The sequence below is a fragment of the Bidens hawaiensis genome, unplaced genomic scaffold, assembly GCF_021521415.1.
Source record: "Bidens hawaiensis isolate Kalapana, Puna unplaced genomic scaffold, B.hawaiensis_p1.1 tig00011830_1, whole genome shotgun sequence".
Lineage (NCBI taxonomy): Eukaryota > Viridiplantae > Streptophyta > Magnoliopsida > Asterales > Asteraceae > Bidens > Bidens hawaiensis.
In genome coordinates, this window is record NW_027491942.1 from 864,831 (window position 1) to 881,897 (window position 17,067).

At 34.0% G+C, this 17,067-nt stretch overlaps 2 protein-coding genes across 2 annotated transcripts; one reads left to right on the plus strand and one right to left on the minus strand.

Annotated features, from left to right (window-relative positions):
- The first annotated feature begins 6,295 nt into the window (after window positions 1–6,295).
- LOC143539250 (ubiquitin carboxyl-terminal hydrolase 17-like) lies at window positions 6,296–14,467 on the plus strand. The gene is made up of 10 exons (XM_077032613.1): window positions 6,296–6,669; window positions 9,930–10,713; window positions 10,802–10,890; window positions 11,421–11,506; window positions 11,608–11,770; window positions 12,087–12,204; window positions 12,294–12,536; window positions 12,616–12,828; window positions 12,947–13,008; window positions 14,008–14,467. The coding sequence occupies exons 1-10, from the start codon at window positions 6,317–6,319 to the stop codon at window positions 14,465–14,467; spliced, it is 2,571 nt and encodes an 856-aa protein (XP_076888728.1). The 5' UTR covers window positions 6,296–6,316.
- Window positions 14,468–15,070: 603 nt separating this feature from the next.
- LOC143539226 (putative transcription factor bHLH107) lies at window positions 15,071–16,466 on the minus strand. Its single transcript, XM_077032598.1, has 2 exons — window positions 16,230–16,466; window positions 15,071–15,616 (listed from the first exon to the last, which is right to left on the minus strand). The coding sequence occupies exons 1-2, from the start codon at window positions 16,464–16,466 to the stop codon at window positions 15,071–15,073; spliced, it is 783 nt and encodes a 260-aa protein (XP_076888713.1).
- Window positions 16,467–17,067: the final 601 nt, after the last annotated feature.

Below are 17,067 nucleotides of genomic sequence, written 5' to 3' on the forward strand. Positions count from 1 at the left end.
ATTCGTAACCGGTAACACTTAATTTGGGTTGAAATTAGAGTTAAGTTGGGTTAAAATAGGGTCGATTTTGTATAAACTCAGAGCCATATTGGGTTAAAATTACTAAATTAGGTTCGAATCATATTGTTGCTTTTTTATGAACTCATAACTCGATTTGTATGAAACATTTGATTCAAAGTCCATAATCAATGAAAAAGATCTTAAAGGTCGTCGGGCTGCTTTGTAATTCTTCAATCAGGTACTCATTCTCAGATTGTCTTAAATATTTTAGGTCTTTCGCTGTTGAAAAACTATGTATTCGTTTTTTGTAAGAACGGTCTTTTGAATGAATGAAGAAAAATTAGTTATTTAGATTTTATATTGTTTGACCCGACCCGAACCGCCGACTCGAAAATTTTTATATTGTTTGACTTTGACCGACTCAAACCGAACCGCTGACCCAAAAATTTTTGGATCCACATATATAGAGGTGGACCAAATACCCGGTCCCGGACACGAACCGGTGTACCTGACCCGGAACCGGTTCCTACCCGTACCTTACCCGCGGACAGAACCTGGTATAAGATTTCTCTTCAAAGCCGTACCCTGAACTGGAACCGACCCGGACCCGGTGGAACCAGAACCGAAAATACCCGGTCAAATACCTGACTATACCTAAAACTGGTTCCTACCCGGACCCGATTTTGACTTTTGTTAACCATACCCGAAACCGATTCATACGAGGTTTTGGTTCCCGAAAATACCCAGTTTGTGCATCTCTACACATACGATACAATTTAGAGAGAACAAGTTTTGGAGTTTTTCTTATTCCTCTGCTGTGATAAACATAAACATAGAAGAGAAGAAATTTAGTGCTTCAAGTTTTTGGTTGTTTTGAAGATAAGAAATGTTCCAGAGATCAGTATTTTCTTGTTGGTTTTTTTTATTTCATATACTTGATGATTGTTTGTTTAAAGTGTATGATGATTTGTGTATGCCTCTGTTTTACCTAGAGAAGACTTTGTATTGCTATTATTAATGATAGTGGATTTGAAACGGCTCTAGTAGTCTCGTGGTTTTTACTCTCGTATTGAGAGGTTTTCCAAGCTAAAACTTTGTGTCCCTTGTTACATTTAGAATACCTTATTTATTTGCGTCCTCATTAGTTCATTCGGGTCGGGAAAAAGTTTAGCCAAACGAAGATTAATTCCCGCAATTTTTGTTTACCGTTCGTGGCTAGGTTGTCGTTTTTCACAACAGGGAGTTTATGTCTAATATGTTACAAAGCACATTTGTTCTTAACATTGCGATTTTGTTGTATGGTTGAATGCAAATACGAAAAACATGTTATGTGATGGCATTATTTATGATACTTTGGATAACTTGAATTAAAACCATATGTAATAATTCAAGTTGAATTTCATGTTGACCGTTTCTTACACGCTAAATGTGTATAATTCAATGATGCCATGAGTGTCATATCTTAATAATATGATATGACATATCCTTAAATTTTTTTATGAGATCGAAAATTTTTAAGAGAATGCTATTTATCGTTAAATATAAAAGAAAATTTGCCAGGGTTTCATGGCGTCAGGTCGGGTTAATAAATTAGATAAGCTACTCCACTAATAATAACCTGATAATAAATCTAGCGAATAATCAAATAATAAAGTAAAATTTAAAGAAAAAGTTTTGACAAATCTTCGAATGACGGAATTGAGGATTTGAAAGAGTGGAAGTTTAGAAATAGAATTATATTTGTGAGAAGGGTGGTCACACTTCTGACTTTGGCTTTGGACTATGAAGCATTGGTCGGACTTCGAAGCTGTTTTCAAAGGCCAACAATTGGATTATTTATTAGGTTTGCATAAATGATTATTTGTGTTAAGTTAAATGTCGGGATTAGATCACATATTCTCCTTTAAAACAAAATTCTACGAGATGCGCTTGACCCCCGCCACAACCTACTATGTACGTCGATGATCTGGTATTTGTTTTGAATTGTTTTGAAATTTCTTTCATGTATTAGGGCATTCTCATCCAAAATCTCCATCTTTATCTAATATAATTAATCAAAAAACACATTTATCTCTAGGGAAAGGTTAAATTACAAAGGGAGACAAAAATAAGAAGTGTGAGAAGGATTTGTGGCCACACAAAAAACCCTTAAAAAAATTCTAAAAAATTAATAAAAAAATCATAACTTAAAATATAAATAAAAAACGAAAAAATTAAAAAATAAAAATGTTTATTTACCCACAAATAAGACGGTGGAAACATTTTTTTGTTTTTTATTAAATTTTGAGTTATGATTTTTAGTCAATTTTTTTTAAAAAAAATTTATGAGATTTTTTTGTATGGCTATAAATCCTTATCATTTTCATTTTTGTCTCCCTTAGTAGAATAACTTGACCCTTATCTCTAAACTTTGTTTATTTTTCAAAAACCGTACACATCCTCTATCTCTATCTATATATTACCCACAAATACATTTTATTGTTTTTTCTCGATTTTATACACTCACAAAAATATATAGAGTGATGAATAGTAACCTTCTAAATATAGAGTGTCACTATTGCTTTTATCAAAATTTTCTTCATATTAGAGATTTCATTTGAGGTAGGTTTTAATGTGTTGTCTTTAGTTTATATTCTATATTATAAAGAAAATACAAGTTTAAAGATTCTAATGTGAGTGCTTTTATATAAACAAAATTTGATATGTTAAATTAAAATTTTTGTTGAATAATATTCGTACTCATGGGTGTCTTGACTTATGATTGTAATGAATAATTTGAGATGCGTAGTAAAATATGCGTGTAAGATAATGATTTTTACTAGTTTGTATATCATTTACTGCTCAATATATTACATGTTATTGTTTTATAATTAAGTTAATAAACGGATTAATGTGGTGATCTTAAAATGGCATTGTACGTGACAAAACTACTTGAACTTATGTTTGAAACAATATAATTACAACCTACGCTCTAACAATAAATGCATTCTAAAATGCGAGTTACCTTATATGATCAATATATGCCAACTGCGTCCTGCCTTCAGATACAACATCGATCACGAATGAGACTGGTACCGAATTATATTATCATTGCAACTGTACAACACCACAAGAGGGTTACCATTGCACTGCAACCTCCAACATGTTGAGATATATTCTTCGAGTTGATAACAAAACCTAGCAATGTTTTTCAAAACCTCGTGTTAAAGTGCAACATCTAAATTTCTGGTGTAATATAGTTGGCACATTTTAATCACATAAAATAATAACAACCTTGTGTCGGTGACATGTGTTTGTTTCCATTTTATGAAAGTTAGACCGAATATAAAAACATTGAATTTTGACCCAAAAGTAGTAAATAGTGACCTTTTTATGGCTAAAGTCAAATATAGTTGAGGGGCCAACTGTGGAAACCCAAAACTCAATTAAATCAAGAAATAAAATGGCTCGTTGAATTGGAAATGGTCAAGACAACCATTATATGTGGAACTAACCTCCTTAATAGAGACACATATCTTTTAGAGAAAATGCCAGACCTTTAAAGCTGGCAAGAGAAGTAGTTTAGATTTATGAATTTAGAATAGAAGCAACATATGTTGTCCACAAGAAAAATACAACCATCTAGTGTTAAAGAACAAAGGGAATAAAATCAATGCTATAGTAATTTTGACAATATGATGATCATGGATTGCAAGGACGCATATGTTTTAATGGCAGATTGCAAGCATATATACATATTAAGTTTTTTTGGAGTTCTGTAATGAAAATAACCACACATATATATGTGTGTGTATTGCCGTTTAAAAAAAATTAACAGTTGATTGCAAGGATATATAGGTGTGGACTTTGGAAGATTCCGGCAAATTTTCTGTTTGCTTGGTAAGACGTTCGATAGAAAAAGATCCTATCATGACGGATATTTCCATTATTTATATTGTATTGATATATAGTTATATATAGTTGATTAATAATATATACCACATGTGATTGTCATTATTCTATATACATTGATGGATTCTTAAGAGTAAGGCGGAAAAGGAAATTATGTACAAAGATTCTGCTCCAAATTAAATTCTCAAATCAATTTTAATCCTTCTCTAATATTTCAAGTGTTAGGATCATGTAGCTTTTATTGCAAGTATGAGTACATACTATTTCCCATGGTTTATGAGAGCTATGAATGTTTATCAACATCGACCACTACTAGACTCACATAATATCTTAAGTGATCAAACAGATGGCATAATCTCATACTTTTGAGCGTTCGATAACATATTTATTTTTATATATCACTAAATCATTGTATAAGGAGGGGTATTAGTTGGAAAAGGGTTTAACACTATTGTGATCATGCCCTAAGGTGGACGCAAGTTGAATTAGTTAACATCTACCGAACTACCGTGTATCCTTGTGTGTAATGTGCTGATGTCTCTTTAAGTTTAAACTATGTACATAATGTTCATCATACTACTACATCTTCAAAACTAATATATTGTTAAAACTTAAAACAACACAACTCTACATAAGGTAGTGAAGAAAATGAAATGAAAACATACACATCATATTTTATCCATCTTGGTTTCTATAGCTATATTTGTTAAGGATGGCAACTAAACCCGAATCTAACGGGTAAACTTTGAAACTTGAAGCATTCAGGAGTCTATTCAGATATGAGACCTGCTGGTGTAATGAGTTTTAAAATAATTTGTAGGTATCAGATGGGTATGCATGGTAATATATGTGATATGCATGAGCTACTGAGCCATTTTAGGAGCCAAAACGAAGTAAAAATTCAGGGCCATTTTCAAAACTTTCTTTCCTTTTTGTTTAGTTTTTTTATGACATGGAATACTATCAGAACTAATTCGTGTTAGCAAAGTAAGTAACAAAACGAAACATATCAAAACTAATTCGTGTCAGCAAAGGGAAGCAAGCCTATATAATCAAAATGAAACATATCAGTACTAATTCGTGTCAGCAAAGTAAGTAACAACTAAAATGAGAAATGAGTAAGTCCTAGGAATCATAGATAACTAGATAGTAATATGATAGGTCGAAATCTTGAATACCAAAAGCAAAAAATACTTGCATAGAGGCAACAAATTATAACAGAGAAGTAGAACCCTTAAACCCTAATTAAAACAACACATACATCTACAATATATGCTTGATCGTCAATCATTTTCCCCATTTTTCTTTGGCGATTGCATGAACGTGATTAATTCCTTTATGAAACCATACAACTAAGACACGAGATACCTAGACAAGAACATATGGAAAGCTCGAAATGCTCTTGTTCTCAGGCACAATTTTCCGATGAAAATGTGATTTGAGGATATTAAAACCCAACAGCATTTGTGGATTAAGCATCAACAAATGTCATCCCATCAGCTGGTTAATCTACATGTTTCTAAGGTTTCGTCACTAGACATGTTTTTTGAGTAGGGATGCTCACGTTGGAAGGTCATTTGTTTTTCTTTGGTTTTAATCCTTGTTCGGTTCTTTGTTTGTGCTTTGCTATCTACTTGCATTCTAGCCATGTAAGCTCATTTCAGTTAATTAACCCAATAAAACTTTTATCCAAATAAAATTCAAGTGTTATTCATAATAAAAAGAGACAAAGTGATATAATTACCATACCAAATTTGTAAGATTTTGTTAACATATAACACTTCGTTAGCGTTATCTAGTCGGTGTATATATGACTGTTATTTGGTCTTAGCTATGCATTGTAGTTTAGATTTGTTCACTCTTTTGTGCTTTGCTTCCCTTTGGGCTAGTTACTTGCTAGGCCCATGGTAATAATATTGTTGTTCATAAAAAATTTATAACAACACTTCATTAATTTTTCTTCTAACAATTCAAAAATTTTATAACATAAATAAATACATAACCATAACTGACGACTCTTAGTTATTTAACACGCCATTTAACCATCAAGTTGTCCCCTAACTGATTTACAGTTTATATTTCATTTCCTATAAAGTGACTACATCACAAAAAACTATAATCAAAACATGTATCGGTTGCTTTGGTTTCGCATTATTATAATATAAAATTTGTGATCCCTAGCCCTAAATCTAGGGTCGGAATATAATGTGAAGACTCAACTGTCACGTCTCTCGATGCTACCAACCAAAATCCGTTACTCCCGTTTTTTAATCTTAACGTCCTAATAATAATAACAATATTTTCAAGCCCTAAATTCTCGATCTGTATAAATCTCCACTCAAATTCACCAGCAAGTCATCAATTTCCTGTGCATTCGATCTTCATGTAGGTTCAATTGCATCAATTTTGGGGATTTATTGTGTAAATGCTTATTATAAGAGGTCTAGGGTTTACCTCTGTGGTGTTGCTGGTTGTGGTGGTGATCGGGCTCGTTCTCCGGCGAAAATGGCGGCACTCGGTGGCCAGGAGTGAGGAGGTTAAGCGGCTTTTGGTTTCGGTAGCAGAGGAGTCAGCTAGGGTTGAGTTTGAGGCCAGTGAAGAGTATTATTACACCGGAATCGACACTGCTGGTGACACATCTTCTGCTAGGGTTTCGGTTTCTACTCCGGCTGCGATTTCGACTCCGTTGAGTTCAGTGTTGAAAGCGCAGTACCAGTGTGCGGTTTGTTTTTCTCCGACTACTACGCGGTGTGCCAAGTGCAAAGCTGTTCGTTATTGGTAAGCTTTTTACTAATTTGTTAATCTGTAGTGTTAATTGAATGGTAAACTAGTAGAAATGAAAGGTCTATTTGGGGTAAATCTGTTAACTCGACTTGATTAAAGGAGGTAATAACTAATATGTAGTTAAAACTTCTAGATTATGTATGAACCACATTTTAGTTTAGGCCGGGTGTTGTGGGATGGATAACTAGCTTTTGCTAGTTATTGCACCATGTCACTGCCATGTAGGCAGTGAGGCAAACACTTGTTTCTTGCGTTGTGTGATAACTAGCAAGAGCTAGTTATCGTGCCACGTGTCACTGCCACATTAAATTTAATTATATTTGTTTAAAGATAACAATTTTAAATTAAACAACAAAAAGTAAAGTAAACACCAACTTATTTGGTAGAAGTTTGGAGAAGTAGGGTGAAATTGCTGTGGTGTTGAATATAAATGATGTGGGTATATATAATGTTTTAAAAAATTAATTATTTTTTTAAAGACATAATCATTGGCAACGGCTAGATTGAAGAAGGGCCCCCATCATTACGCACAATATCCGAAAAAAGAAAAGGGGATGGGGCTATTATGGGGGTGGCGCCTTGTAGTGGCGGATCCAGGAATTTTTTCCAATGGGTTCATGGTTTTTAAATGTTCTAATTTAATACAACCGGCCATAAAAAAATTCGGGTCGATTCAACGGTTCGGATCGGGTAAGGTATTACATAACATAAATACGATAAATTAACAAAAAAACAAACATCATCATAGAAAAGATAACATACATAATAAAGATACGATTGCCTTTTTAAAATAAAAAAAACTTACTTATAGTTGTTCTCTACGAGCTTTCATCTTTTGGAAATGTTGCATTACATCTTCGATCGAAACTTGTTGAAGGAACTCTCTTTCAATGTAACAAATGCAAGCATCATTCAAGAATCCATCGCCCATCCTATTACGCAATTTCGTCTTCAAATGCTTCATTGAAGAAAAACTTCTTTCAACACTCGCCGTTGCAACCGGTAAAACTAACAATAACTTTATTAAATGATAGACTAACGGAAAATCGTTGTGTTTCTTATTTCCACCATCTTTTTGGCAAGCTCACTTACCCCATTCAAGTTGTCAAACCGTGTATCTTCTTTCACACTAGCAACGTAGTTGCCGAGTTCACTTACCCCATTCAAGATAAGTTTGTCTTTTTCATCAAAATTAAAATCACATGGATACATCTCGGCCAACTTTAGCAAATTTAGTTTATCAAAGGCTCCAAAATCAAGAAACGGGCTCAAAGAACTCATATAAGTAAGCAAGTTAGTGGTTACCTCGTCAAATTTAAACATCACTAATTTTCTAATTCAATTAAAAACTTCGACGTAATCATTCTTTCTAATTCAATTAAAAATTCGACATAATCATTCTTTCTAATTGTAATTTCAGTAAATAAACAAAAATAATTGAAGCAAAACATCAAAAAATACCTAATACCTTACCTTGAAGACTGACGTGAAGGGGAGATGGAGACTAGGGGAGATGGAGAGGAGGACCGGCGGTGTCACGGCTGAAAGAGAGACGGCCAGCGGCGCACGAAGATGGACCGCCGGAGTTTGAGTGCTTGATGGTCAGATGTTGCAGGCTGCTTTGTAGCTGTCTGATGTTTTGTCTGAGTTAGAAAAAAAAAAGGAAAAAGGGGTAAATAAATAAGTAAAAGCCCTAACATAGCTGGATAAAAAAAAGGAAAAAAAGTGAAAGAAAGGCGCTGGTAGAGAGAATCGAACCCGCGTTTGTAGAACAGAAAGGAGGAGTGTTACCACCAGACCAGAGTTCTAGTTTGTATATGGATTCACTCTCAAACTATATGTGGGTTCACTCTCATAATTTATACCTATATTCTATATAAATTCTGAAACTCAGTGGGTTCCCGTGAACCCGTATGTTGGTATATAGATCCGCCCCTGGCGCCTTGCCCCAATGGCGCCTCTGATGATTTGATCGGCGTGGTGTCTTGGGCACCATCCATGCCCACATGGTATGATGACGCCTCCACAACACATGGCCTTATAAACACCAATATACGTATCATAACATACCGTAAGTAGCGCAAAACAACTAAACAAAGTCACAATAAAACTTCATTTTTTTTTATATTTTCAGCAGTTGGGGTGTGTATTTGAGGTTAGAATGTTGGATATATAAATATTACTTCATTTTGTTGATTCTTGGTGTTTTGGGAGCCAACTAGAATGGTTATATATATAGTTCCCTTTAGCACATACTGGATAAGTACTAAGATTTTTCTTAAATATTTGTTGTGTATTTTGATATTTTGATAGTTATTGGAAGTAGATGATGACGTCAATTGTTAGGTTTTTTACGCCAATCTCATAAATTGTAGCAAAGAACGAGAATGGAAACTCTTTATTTCAATGTTAACTTGAGAAATTATTTGATAGGAAAGAACGAGATGTTTATTTGATAAATAATCTGTTAGATTTTGGAAAGGTGAGAGTGAAACATTTTATTTTCTCATGCTATTTAAGGCCATCTTATCATAAACTACATAATTTGATTTGTTTTATTGGCGATCAGCATGTCCAAATCTATGGTCAACCACACTCACGTCCTAGCGTACCTTTAATTCCTTGAACGCTAAAACCCAACTTGGTAAACCTTTAAACTTTCTTGATTTTCTTCTACGTACAATAACAAAATACATATGGTGTGCCTATATTTATGAGTCACGTAATCTGTATTTTTCTTCTTTTCGTATTATTGCTTCCTTTTACAAGCAAAACACAAATTACGTGACACTCATATATAAAGATACACCATATGTATTTTGTTTTTGTACATAGAGGAATTCATAAAAAGTTTTAAATCATTAGCTATGCTGTTACTAAGTTGTGTTTTAGCAGTTTAAGGAATTAAGGGTGGGCTGGGAGTTCATTATTGTTACACGCAATAACCTGTGGATTGGGACATGGTGGTTGCTAATTAAATGAACCATATTGGGTTAACGATGATAAAGTGGACTGAAATAGCATGATGAGATATATTGTTTCACTCTGACTTCCAACAAATTATGTATTATGCCAACATGTCAATCTTTCCTATCAGTTAATTGCTCAAGTTAAGGTATAAATAAAGAGTTTTCTTTGTCGTTCTTTCTTATGTCTTTTTCTTAAACAAGTTACTTCATTTTATCTGTTTTAACTTTTTATCATTTTTTACTTTGTTATGTTTACTTGCTATTTATTTTACATTTGAATGTCAGCTCTGGAAAATGTCAAATAGTTCATTGGAGACAAGGTCACAAAGACGAGTGTCATCCTTATGTTCCTGCGAGTCCAATAAACAATGCGGGTGTTGCCTTTGAGACAGTGAAGTCAACACATCAGACTTTGGTCAACCCTTCAAGACAGTCAACCGGGACTTCGAGTTCATTGCTTAGTACTGATGACGACTCTAATGAGTCTTCACTTTCTGAGCCTTCAACCGACTCTCCTGAGGATGCAAATGGTTCCATGGCTAAACATACAACAAAATTTGTTTCTAACAGCAATATCATGAACGGATTTAGTGTCGACAAACTTGGTGTAACTGGTTTGGGAACTAAAAAGTTAAATGATTTTATCGACTCGTCACAGAATATGGTCCATGATGGTTCTAGAAGGTCAATTCACGGGGATACGGGAGTTGGCAGTGATCAAAAATCTAATTTAAGGGAATTTAAAAAGTCAACATTTAAAGATGATAAAACCTTTGGTGTATTGTCTTCATCTGAACCTGGGAAGCCAAATGATGTTTTAAGTAACAAGATCATGAGTCCTGGTGTTACTATAGCTAGAGATGTTGTTTCTACTAGTAGACATATGCCTCATAGTACAAAGCCTGTGAAGGCCGATATTGATAAGAAGACATCAAAAAAATCTCAAAGTGTGCAGAGTGGGTTAAAGACACCAAAATTTAAGGTTGTTGACCACCTAAAGCCCACTGAATTGGCTCGCCAGGTTCCATTTGAGGGAGAATGTGACATAAGTCACAAATACAGTTTCAAGGTCTCACTTGGAAACCCTTTTTTCTTCATGAGTTCATTTTTTAAGTCTATAGTTATGTAACGTGACGATTTTGTTATACTTTTGACAGGGTCTCTTCCCATATGAAATGTTTGTAAAGCTATACAACTGGAAACAAGTTGAATTGCAGCCTTTTGGCCTACAAAATTGTGGAAACAGGTAGAGGTGTAGAGCTTCCTAGCCCTGTAAATGAACCCAAAGGTTCAATGAACTGGTCATGGTTGGGAAGTTCATATATTTGATAAACGAACATGAACACATGTTTGTTTGTTTACATTCATTAATGTTCGTTAGTTATGTTTGTTTACGTTCGTTCATCTACGTTCGTTAATATATTCATTTACATTTTTCAGGCCTATAACAGTTTAGTCAAGTTTTAATAACTTTTTAGGCCCAACACATTAATGCTGTCAACATTTACTTTTAATTGGTTTTAGGTTAGTTATATTTGTTCATATATGATTAGTTACGCTCATGAATTGTTTGTTTATATTCTTAACGAATGAACATAAATGAACACGAACGCTTTCATATTCTTAGCGAACAAATATGAAGAAAACCCCGTTTGTTTAACTGTTCTTGTTCAATTGTTGGTTGGGTTAGAGTTAAATGAACGAACACGAACATTCTCCGTTTGTGTTAGTTCGGCTCGTCAATAGTTTCTATACTCACGGCTTATGTTTTTGCAGCTGTTACGCGAATGCTGTGCTTCAGTGTTTGTTATACACTCCACCTCTGACTGCTTACCTTCTAGAAGGGCTTCATTCCAAAAGATGTATGTTATGATGCAGTACAAACTACAAAAGATACACTCTATGACCTTAAAAGTTCTTAAACTAAACTATAATTAAAAGTTTCTATTTTCATCTTTGTTAGGTGTAAAAAGAGGATGGTGTCTCACATGTGAACTTGAAGGCCTTGTTATGCAGGCGAAGTATGTGAACTCTCCATTGTCTCCGGTGCGCATACTTTCACATATTGAAAACATTGGAAGCAATCTTGGTCACGGGAAAGAAGAAGACGCCCATGAGTTTTTAAGGTCAAGTGGCTTTTGCATTAGGCATGTAAATGAATCAAATGAACACGAACAGTTAAATGAATGAAGTTTTCATTAAGAAAATGAGTGTGATCGTGTTTGTTTATGCTCATTCATCAATAGTATAGCCAAACGGTTCATGAACGTAAACAAACGAACCGACATAACTAAACATGGATTAACGAACATACCTAATCGGACACCAATTAAAAGTAAGCATAAACATCAAACGGTTCATTGAATGTTCGGTTCGTTTATGGATGTAGTGAAACACATATGTTGTTCATTTGGCTGAGTTAGTTATTTTGTGATATTGTAGGTACGCCATTGACTCTTTGCAATCAATATGCATCAAGGAAGCAAGAGCAAAATTAAACTCTTTTGAAGAGGAAACAACTCTTATTGGACTCACTTTTGGCGGTTATTTTAGGTCAAAGGTAACATGTTTTTGATTGCTGACGTGCCAAGTTTAAATAAACATGTAGTGCTTGTATAACTGTATAACCATGATGTTTTCGATAAATAGATAATGTGCATGAAATGCGGAGGCAAATCGGAACAACAAGAGAGAATGATGGATCTAACAGTAGAGATAGATGGTGATATAAGAACATTAAAAGATGCTTTGGATAAATTCACGTGTACCGAGATTCTTGATGGTGAAAACAAGTACAAATGCAACAAGTGCAAATTATATGTAAAAGCCAAAAAGAAATTGACATTATTGGAAGCTCCAAACGTGCTCACTATCGCATTGAAACGTTTTCAGGTAATTGAATTTGGTACTTTACTGCTGAATCTGGTTTATATGGTTACTTTTTTCATACCTGCATTTTTACTTTTTGCAGTCTGGTAAATATGGAAAGATCAACAAATCAATACACTTTCCTGAGATTTTAGACATGACTTCGTATGTTAATGGGAAGAGTGATAAACATCCAATTTATAGGCTTTATGGAGTCGTGGTTCATGTTGATACGATGAATGATGCACTTTCTGGGCATTATGTTTCCTACGTTAAGAATATTCAGAATCGGTGGTTCAAGTTTGATGACAGCATGGTATGTTTTCAACATCTAATATACTTTTACAGACTCATCAAATGTTAATGTTTTGTTTTCAGGCCATATATTATGGTATCACATTTTTAAAAAATTTATGCTTTAATTGACATTTTAGGTAAATGAGGTGGATCTTCAACATGTATTGACAGAAGGTGCATACATGCTTCTATATGCAAGGTAATTTCACAAACTAAAAATGAACAAAACATATTTTGTTCATTTTTAGCTTTCTGCATAGTAATAATAGTAATAATAATAATAATAATAATAATAATAATAATAAAAATCACTACATAACATCATATAGGAGATTGCATGCTACATATTTCCCCTTGTAAACTTGGATAATTACATATATACCCAAGCCAATAAATTAATTATATATATCCCCTTTCTAAATTGGTCAATTACATATACCCAAATCAAAATTTTAATTACATGTATCCCCTTCGTTAAAGATTAATATTACATTATTACATATTTACCCATTTCAATGTATTTTTTAAAATAGCTTATAAAATGACTATTTACCTTTATTTTTAAAAACTATAAAATTACCTATTTTCATGATAAAAGTAATGTGTTTTAGTTGCCAATCTACAAAATTAGAATATTTTTTGCATGTATAAATACAGGATGAAAATAATAAAAAAATATTTTGCACAAATTAATATCTATTAAATTTGAATATCTGTAGCGAATTCAAAAAATCTTATAAATTATAAATAATCTTTATTTTTTTATCAATAAAGGGGAAAAAGGTAAAAGATTAGAATGAAAACATAAAGAAATCATCAAATCCAAAGGTTAGTAAAGCAACAAAAATAAACTAGTTTAAGAATTTAGTAAATATGCAATGCTCTAGTTTTAGTAATTATCAGCGTAAAATAGTCATTTTATAAGTTAATTTTAATAAAATATGTTGAAATGGGTAAATATTTAATATTTATCTTTAAGGGGATATATGCAACTAAAATTTTGGTTTGGATATATATGTTATTAACCAAGTTTATGAAGGGGATATATGCAATTAAAATTTTAGGTTGGGTTGGGTTGGGTTGGGTTGGGTTGGGTTTATATGTAACTAACCAAATTTAAAAGAAAAAATATGTTATTCTCCCTTAAACAATCGGTTTGAATTTGCGTTCTCTAATAGCACGTGTTCATATAATGCAGGTGCTCGCCACGAGCCCCACGGTCAATCCGCAGCTCATTAACTGACCACGACGATCCCAGAAAAGACAAAATACCACCACCATTTGCATCAAAACACCACACCACCGAGCCTTGGGACACTTACAATTGTCACCCACAGCAAGTCCACCATAGCAGTCTGGAGGAGGAATCTTACTCAAGTGACAACTCGGGTTTCTTCTCCGAGTCATGTTCTTGCAGCAGTGAAAGCGTAAACTTGAATTCATCAGATTCCGACACCTCATCAACCAACTCCTCCCCCTTGTACTCCAGGCTTTCTCACCTGTACACTTCAACTACAAATGGCGGGTCCTGCATATGTAGAAACTTGGATTGTAGTTGTAATTGTTGTACTAAGGTAACTAACTTGGATAGATTAGTCGGGTCGAGTGTAACCTTTAGAAGATCATCGGGTAGGAGGAAAAATGATCTAAAATATTAATTAAAATATCGAAACCCTTATTGAAAAAAAAAGTAGAGGGTTTAGAGTAAAAATAGGGGATGAATAAGGTTGGGGTTCGGTGTATTTTAGTTTGGAAGAAAAGAAAAAGAAAAGGTATTGTTCTAACGAGCCTTCAACATTTTGTCACTCTCTTCCCCTTTTAATTTAATGTATACAAATGTTCCTTACATTAGTATTTACACAATTATTATAACGATCTTCTTTATCAAAGACTTGCATTCGCTAGGATGCAATCATGTTGGTTGACAGGTTAAAACTAACGAACCGGAACATGACCAGTATGCGTACTTAGGTAAAAGACATCAAGGGACTTGAGACATTTAAAATCATATAACTTGAAAGTGGGCTGACATGCCAAAAAGAGTTGGCGGGTTGCAATCGAGTTTTAAATCAAAAGCGTAACCTGATTACCTGAACTTGACTTGTATATTTAACGGCTAAACTTAACAAAAGCCTATTTTATTTAATGGGGTTAGACTAATGGGTAATGTTTGCGTCATCTATTATTCTACCTTGATCTGCCTTGATTTTATAACTATAAACTTCTGGCGATTAACTGCCCATCAGCATACCCACTCTCAGTTAATCATAAACATTGGGCCTGACACCATCTACAAACTTACGGCCCAACCCAATAAGCTCCGGCTCGGTAGATTCATAACCCATGAGCTCGGTCCAACGAGGTTCGGTAGACTCACGGCCCATGAAGTCAGTCCAAGTCCGACCAAGGATCTTATTGTCAACCACCGCGGTCAATGCTCTTCTTAACAATCCAACATCTCCCCCTCGATCACCACATTTTGGCCACTCAACCAACATATCTACTTTCGTTCGTCCACCAACTGTTGCCATCTCGGCCTTCACCGCCTTTCCACAGACCGACTTAACCGCTTCCATCAAGCCTCGGTTGAGATCCAGCCTGTCTTCACAACAAATAATTGCTCTGGCAATTGTTTTGTCACCATTGTCACAATAACTAACTGATACTTCATCAGTCTCACTTGGTATGCAGAATAGCTTGTGGGTCCACCGATCTCCAAACTCTTGCGACAATGCTATGCCCGCAACCATGTTTTTTAGCTCCTTTAGACATCCTACTGTCTCTGATAGCACGGAAGCCTTGTCCGTCTGTAAAAGAGTATAAGTAAAACACACATTTATAAGACCCGTTGTTTAGCTATACTTGGTTTTTAATGTAATCCAAAATCATTGATAAGGTTTGTACAATCAATAGTTTGGCGCCAATTGTTTTGAGATATTTTTTAGATTTTTCTATGTATAGTTTAGAAAAATAATCCCCAATGCCTATATGATATCTAATATTCATTGGCCCTATTTAGTGTTTTACATCTAACATTTATATCTTCTTACACATTAGCCAAATCTTATTGGTACCATTATGTTAATAATGATGATATTAGTTAATCCGTTTTCTTATTCACAAGGCCGGCTCAACGTTTCTCAAGGCCTTAAGTGAACACTGAAATTGAGGCATTTTTTTTGGATGCCTAATAATTTGAAGGCCAAAAGCTATGAAAATAAATACTAGTAGCTCTTATTAGGAGGCCTAAAGCTCACTTAGCTTATGCTAGAGCCGCCCTGTTAACTCATGAATGTCTAACTGATGCTCATGAAATCAAAAATACAACAATCAAACTTGTGGATATATATCGTCTTGGTTATCTATATGTCAAGTATTTGTATCGCGTATACAAGGAGATATGCATGTTTTCGAACTTACTTTGAGTAACCGAGGAAATAATCGTCGAAGAGAGTCATAGTGGTTATTGATTCTCCTTCTACGTTTGCGCTCAGAGAGCGCATGCTTCCTAGACACCAACTCGGCCATTTCTTCTTGTTTCGTGACTTTTACCAACCCTTCATCGATCGAGCTACTGGAATCTCCGCCGTTGAAGATGTTCTTCAGAATTTCATCACTTTCTTGATCTCCTTGATCACCTTGAAACGAACCCACCATGTTTTTGTGTTCGGTGACTGGAAAATGGGGAAGAAGAATTTATACAATTTAATGGAAAATATTTGAGAAATATCTCATGGAAATATTTTTAATAAATCTGTAATAAATATTGCATGGGAGTAAATTATATTATAAGGTATAAAGAAACTTAAATTGTGTCAGGAATGATGATCCTTGAGTTTAAGAGGTTTTATTATAAGATATAAAAAAAATTAAAAACTAAAAGAAAAATAATTAAATAAATAAAAAGTTGAAGAATGTCCAAAATATGTGACAAAAATGGCAGAGGTATGTCCTCTGATTTTGTTTTGTTGGTGGCTTTTAAAATACAAAATTAGAATCTATATTATTTCGGGCAAAACACTATAATTATTATAAAAACATAATTTTGTTGGGTTGACGGGTTCAATTGCTCGACCTGGACAAGACACATTTCATGTGTGTAAGAACATCAACTCTATCATGCTAGACTTTTAATTAAATTCGTGTAAACCAAACACGACATGATTTTATTTATTTATTTAAACATGTAAAACGGGTTGATAAATAATAATCATAATGTAAACATCTTAATTAGGTTGGTGGTGTAATATACCAAAAA

Coding starts and splice junctions, on each gene's coding strand:
- LOC143539250 (XM_077032613.1), top strand. CDS start 6,317: ATGCTTATTATAAGAGGTCTAGGGTTTACCTCTGTGGTGTTGCTGGTT. Junction 10,891..11,420: donor CTACAAAATTGTGGAAACAG/GTAGAGGTGTAG, acceptor ATGTTTTTGCAG/CTGTTACGCGAATGCTGTGC. Junction 11,507..11,607: donor AGGGCTTCATTCCAAAAGAT/GTATGTTATGAT, acceptor CATCTTTGTTAG/GTGTAAAAAGAGGATGGTGT.
- LOC143539226 (XM_077032598.1), bottom strand. CDS start 16,466: ATGGTGGGTTCGTTTCAAGGTGATCAAGGAGATCAAGAAAGTGATGAA. Junction 15,617..16,229: donor TATTTCCTCGGTTACTCAAA/GTAAGTTCGAAA, acceptor ACTCTTTTACAG/ACGGACAAGGCTTCCGTGCT.